The 6,778-nt window shown below is 37.4% G+C and overlaps 1 protein-coding gene across 2 annotated transcripts in view; it reads left to right on the top strand.

The window, feature by feature from the left end:
- Positions 1-6,667, top strand: part of LOC106868325 (zinc finger protein ZFP2) — an 18,785-nt gene extending 12,118 nt beyond the window's left edge. For both annotated transcript variants that reach the window (XM_014913520.2, XM_014913521.2), the window contains exon 2: positions 4,293-6,667. In XM_014913520.2, the coding sequence (XP_014769006.1) occupies positions 4,532-6,598 (2,067 nt within the window). In that variant the 5' untranslated portion in view covers positions 4,293-4,531 and the 3' untranslated portion in view covers positions 6,599-6,667. The remainder of the gene's footprint in view (positions 1-4,292) is intronic.
- Positions 6,668-6,778: the final 111 nt, after the last annotated feature.

Below are 6,778 nucleotides of genomic sequence, written 5' to 3'. Positions count from 1 at the left end.
ATATATATGTATATATATATATATTCTTTTACTTCTGATGTGCTTAACAACTCTGCCTTAATAATAATGATGATAATAATAATAATAATAATGATGATTTCAAATTTTGGCACAAGGCCAGCAGTTTTTTGTGGGAAGGGTTAAGTTGATTGCATCGACCCTAGTGCTCAACTGGTACTTACTGTGTTGACCCCGAAAGGAGGAAAGACAAAGTCGACCTTGACAGGATTTGAACTCAGAACATAAAGACAGACGAAACGCCTCTAAGCATTTTGCTCTGTATGCTAAGGATTCTGTCAGCTTGCTGCTTTAATAATAATAATAATAATAATAATAATAATTTATTCTTTTATTGGCCACAAGGGCTAATATGAAAAATAGTAAAAGTCCTTTCTACGATAGGCACAAGAGCTGAAATTTAGTGGGAGCGGACAAGTCAATTACTTCGACCCCAGTACTCAACTGGTACTTATTTTGTCGACCCCGAAAGGATGAAAGGTAAAGTCGACCTTGGTGGAATTTGAACTCCGAACGTAACTGCAGACGAAATACCACTAAGCATTTCACCTGTCGTGCTACAGGCAAAAAGCTTGAAATTTGGAGGAGGGAGGATAGTCAATTACATTGACCCCAGTATGTAACTGGTACTTAGTTCATCAACCCAAAAAGTATGAAAGGCAAAGTCAAGCTTGACGGAATTTAAACTCAGACGAAAATACCGCTAAGCATTTTGCCCGGCGTCTTAACGATTCTGTCAGCTTTAATAATAATACCTTACATATAATAATGAGCTTAGTGTTTTCGCTCAGTCTCGTACTAAGGAGATGGTGTGGCCGCCATACTAAGCTGTGAAATGACAAACAGAAAATGAGTGACTGATGTGTAAAATAAAAGTATTGCCCCGAGTAACAAATAGAGAAAGAGTGAATGGTTGTTCAGCTTACAGTTTTGTTATGAATGTTGCAATAAAAGAACTTCTAGAATAATGATGACCACTTGTAAATCTTTCCATGCTTTGTAATATTTTTTTCTAAACATAGTATCACTGCTTTTAATTAAATTTCTATAATTACCATTAAACCATTTTGCATGACTTGCTTTTTAATTTATATCTTGTTTTCAATGGCCCACTGAGTGGTTGGCCGTACTTAAAAAACACAAATCCCATCAATTTACTGTAATTAATCTTAACTATGGAAGGATATTGAAGACATAATCCAGAATGTAAATAGCTTCATTATTGAATACCTGTGTTCATTAAATACTTTCATTATTGACAGCCAAGATGAAACTTTAAAGAATGTAGCAATAAGGATAATACAACTGAAAGCCATAAAGTTGGGTACCCCAACTAAAATTATGAGTTATACAGGCGTAGGGGTGGCTGTGTGGTAAGTAGCTTGCTTACCAACCACATGGTTCCGGGTTCAGTCCCACTGCGTGGCATCTTGGGCAAGTGTCTTCTACTATAGCCACGGGCTGACCAAAGCCTTATCGGATTTGGTAGACGGAAACAGAAAGAAGCTTGTTGTATATATGTATGTATATATATATATATATATATATATATATATATATATATATATATATATGTGTGTGTGTGTGTGTATGCGTTTGTGTGTCTGTGTTTGTCCCTCCAACATTGCTTGACAACCGATGCTGGTGTGGTTACGTCCCCGTAACCTAGCAGTTCAGCAAAAGAGACCGATAGAATAAGTACTAAGCTTCCAAACAATAAGCCCTGGGGTCGATTTGCTCAACTAAAGGCGGTGCTCCAGCATGGCCACAGTCAAAAAGACTGAAACAAGTAAAGGAGTAAAAGAGTATGCAGTTTATCGTAATATCTGTAGTTTACACCATAAATGACCTGAGTTGGGTTGAGACCACATGCTAAAGTGTAAATGACAGGGAGACTGCATGCTAAAATGGCACCCAATACTGCCAAATGCATCCTCAAAATTTCAGTCAAATGATCAATGTCACATGAGCTGAAAGCAAACTTGATTTGGGGAAAATGTCATATGCTACTAAAGTTATTAGTGTTTCCTGTTATTTCAAAGATGTCCATCGCTGTCTTTATATCTTTATGTATACGTTTGTATTGAAACCACAAGGTATTCACTCACGAAAGTATTTGAAAAATTGGAGCATTTGATGATGCTTCTCAATTTACTTTCTCAATTCTCTTTGATGGCACTTGTGCCCGCGGCATGTGTAAGGACTTTCGAGCGAGATCGTTGCCAGTGCCCCTGGACTGGCTCTTGTGCGGGTGGCACATAAAATACACCATTTTGAGCGTGGCCGTTGCCAGTACCGCCTGACTGGCCTTTGTGCCGGTGGCACGTAAAAGCACCCACTACACTCTCGGAGTGGTTGGCGTTAGGAAGGGCATCCAGCTGTAGAAACTCTGCCAAATCAGATTGGAGCCTGGTGTTGCCATCCGGTTTCACCAGTCCTCAGTCAAATCGTCCAACCCATGCTAGCATGGAAAGTGGACGTTAAACGACGACGATGATGATGATGATGATGATGATCCTGCTGGCCTTGTACCAATATTTGAAACCATTATTATTATCATTATCATTATTATTATGTTTTTTTTTTTTTTAAAACCTATGTTCTTCAGTGTTTAATTGCATAGCATCAAGTTTTAATAAGTTTGAAAAAAGTTCATTAGTGTAGTCCATATAATTAGAAGCATTTATTGACATCACACACTACTTTATTTATTCATTTGGAAAATTCTGACAGATTTTTAATTTTCTTTTAATGTTAAAAACCACATCAGTGCTCCATAAATTAAATAAGAATAAAACATTGTCGTAAACAGATATGCAGTCGGTTTTTACACTCCTTGTAATGTATTTTGGACAAGATGTCATTAGATTTACTTAATTAAATAGTTAGATGATTAATCTAATGGTGAAGTCCACTGTAAGCAATTACTATTGCATGAATCAAAGATAGTGAGACATATCTGATTATAAACGAGTTTCTTGTTCTTTTAATTAATTGAGATCATTTTTTTCAACAACTGACTTTTACTGTGATTGGAATATCACTAATTTGCATTCGTTGCCATTCAATGATGATTTGTTTGTCAGTAGCCATGTTACTGGATAGTTTAAACCATCCAGTATTATAATATGTTGGCATTCATTGCTGTGTGGTTAATAAATTCACTTACCACCAGCATGGTTTCAGGTTCAGTCCTACTGCATAGCACTTTGGGCCTGTGTCTTCTACTGTAAACTCAAGCTGATTTAGTATACAGAAACTGGAAAAGGTTCATCATACACACATGCACACACACACACACACGCACGCACTCGTGTGATTTGACAGCTCCCGTCAAATCATCTAACTCATGCCAGACTAGAAAACAGACATTAAATGATGACATATGTATACATATGTGTGTGTGGGGGTGTGCGTGTGCGTGCACATGCGTGTGCATGTGCCTCTTTGTTTTCACATCATGTGACAGTTGTAAAGAAGCAGCACTGTCGTAGTTAGTATTACTGGATGGCTTAAACTATCCAGTAACATGGCTACTGACGAACAACTCATCGTTAAATGGCAACAAATACAAACTAGTGATATGTGTCATTTGCTTCTAATCTCTTGGTGGAAACATGTTCACTCATGGGTAAGTATTACCTCATTTGGAAACCAATTACGGTTGTAACAGGAAGGGCATCCAGTTGTGAAAAAAATCCTCCTCAACACATTTCATCTGACCCATACAGGCATGGGAAAGTGGACGTTAAAACAACAACAGTGGCAGCTGTGCGATTGTCTGTGTCTGTTTTCAACTATATAGACACCTAAAACAATCAGTATTACTTGCTTTACAGGTGCTGACTATGCACACACGCATGTGTGTGTGTGTGTGTGTTGCTGATGTGTATCAATGAAAGCCTTTAGAATAAAAAATGGTACTTGCTTAGTAATTGTTGTGTCCAAGTTTCACAAGACAATCTCTTGTCACTCTGGCCGTTGGAAATGCAGTGAATCAGCATGGATCCATGAATTGGATTGTCAGAACTTTCTAACCAAAGCCATTGTTGTTCACCAGATGTGATATAGAGAAAAAAAAAAAAGAAATAGAATAAACCCTACAATCTATTGAATTTGGCCAGATGGAATTCCTTACTATGAAACATAAATGAAAATACAGGTTTAATTTGGAATTCGAGAATAATCAAATTCTCCAAAGCATTTCATTTTTTTTAAATATTTCTTTTTTCATTTCACTCAAATAATATCTTTATCTTTATTTTTTTTTCCAGATGATTCAACGGATATTCTGTGGTAACCAGTTTAACCTAGATAAGGGCATCACTTCCATTCACAACCATAGTCACTATCAGCTGTCTGAAGTTTCACTCATTCCTATCACCCAGAAGAACTAATACTAAAAAAAAATCTCGAAAAATAATTTCAGAAGCTTTTTTTTTTTTCTACTTAGATCAATTGATATTTATATATATGTGGCTATAAATTGTAAAAGAAAACAACTTAAGAGAATATGTATTCCTTTCAACCTGTTTTCCCAATGGGAAACCAACACAATTTCTATGGACAACCAATGTATCCCAATAATTATTTGAAATGTCCTGAAAAGCCTTTACTATCTAGCGAAAAATCTTATAATACTCTTGATCATTGCAGAAATAGTGATTCTTCTTTGATGTCACCTCCTCCTCCATCCTTTGATAGAAACGTAAGTGAACAACAAACCCATGATTCGTATGCTCAAAAACACCCATTGCAGCCACCAAAAGATTTCCAGTGTAGTTTCTGTAAAAAAGGATTCTCAAATCAGTTTTTTCTAAAGAACCATGAACTCACTCACACAGGACTGAAACCTTTTGAGTGCAGTTACTGTGGAAAAGCCTTCACACAGAAAATCAACCTTAAAAATCATCTGCGAACTCACACTGGAGAGAAGCCATTCCAGTGTACAGTTTGTAATAAATCTTTTAGTCAGCGTGGTAATTTGAAGCTTCACCTTAGAACGCACACTGGGGAAAAACCATTTGCCTGTGATGTCTGTGGGAAAGCCTTTTCCCAGAAGATTAATTTAAACGACCATAAAAGACTTCACACAGGAGAGCTCTACTATTGTCAGTTCTGCAAGAAACCATTTTGTAACCAGTTTTTTCTAAAAATACACGAACGTATACACACCGGGGAGCTGTATAAATGCACATTCTGTACAAAATCTTTCACTTTACAGATAAATTTGAAAAATCACTTAAGAACACACACAGGAGAGAAACCATTCCAATGTAATGTTTGCTCAAAAGCTTTCTCTCAAAGGGGAAATTTAAAACTTCATCTTCGAACTCACACTGGAGAGAAACCATTTTCTTGTGAAGTCTGTGGCAAAGCTTTCTCACAGAAAATAAATCTGAATGACCATAAACGACTCCACACTGGAGACCTGTTTTATTGCCAATATTGTAAGAAGCCATTTTGTAACCAGTTCTTTTTAAAAATTCATGAGCGGATACACACCGGAGAGCTATATAAATGTGAAATTTGTAATAAAGAATTTACACAGAAGATCAATCTGAAAAACCACCACAGAACTCACACAGGAGAAAAACCATTTCAGTGTAACCTATGTGACAAATCTTTTAGCCAAAGAGGAAATTTAAAACTTCACCTTCGCACTCATGCAGGAGAGAAGCCATACTGTTGTGATGTTTGCCCAAAGGTTTTTTCACAGGCAGGTAACTTAAAAACTCATCTGCGTACCCATACAGGTGAGAAGCCCTTTAAATGTGACACTTGTGGAAAGTCTTTCTCTCAGAAAGCCAATCTAAATAACCACAAACGTACACGTACAGGTTGTGAGCTGTTTACTAAGAACCCACAGAATTATCAGTCCAGAGCGCAGACGACACCTCTTGCCTCTCCCAATGCTGTTCCCCCTGTAATAAACAGTGAAACACCTACTTCTAATTCTCGCCTTCCAAACCAGCGCCATGATAAATCATCATCTTTTAACACTTGCACACGAGGCTTAAATCAAAAGTGCTCTTGTCCTAATTGCGAGCTTTTCCTAAAGAATCCCCCTTTGCCTCAACCACCTCCAGTGATGTTAAGCGGAGGAGGTGAATCAAGTGCAGAGTCCCTTGATCAAAAAGACCACTCTTTATTCCCATCCTATCACAGTGAACTTCACAGAGATAAACAACCTCAACAAGAATCTTTGCCGTCTTTATCACCGCCTCTTCAAAAGGTTCCCATGAAAGTGAACCCGACAAGCTCACCCCACCCGACTCCTATGTTTTTCCCACACCATCGAGATTCTCAAATACCTTCTTCTCGCTTACAGACCCCTTCAATCCCAGTCTCTCATACATCCACCCCAGCATATTTGCACGAAATGCCACAGAGTTGGGAGAGCAACTATCTGTGGTCTAGAGGGTACCCCATGCCTCCTTTGCTTGGTTCTAGCTGGCCTAGCGTTCCTTCAGGCTATTCCTGTGGGGTCAAGCAAAGTAAACAGACTCCCTGGAACAATATCCAAGGCATTCATGCACCTTCTAAGAGTAACCCTGATATCTACGGCATGGAAAAGTGAAGACAATTAGTGAATTTAATTTTAATTCAAATTAATACCACACAATTTATATAGTGCATTCATATATATATATATATATGTGTATATATATATATATATATATATATATATATATATGTGCATTCATATATATATATATATGCAGATATACATATGTGCATGTATGTGTGTTGGACATGT

The sequence above is a fragment of the Octopus bimaculoides genome, chromosome 14 (assembly GCF_001194135.2).
Source record: "Octopus bimaculoides isolate UCB-OBI-ISO-001 chromosome 14, ASM119413v2, whole genome shotgun sequence".
In the NCBI taxonomy this organism is placed as follows: Eukaryota; Metazoa; Mollusca; class Cephalopoda; order Octopoda; family Octopodidae; genus Octopus; species Octopus bimaculoides.
The sequence above is the reverse complement of the archived record's forward strand: the minus strand, read 5'-3'. Positions and strand labels throughout refer to the sequence as shown.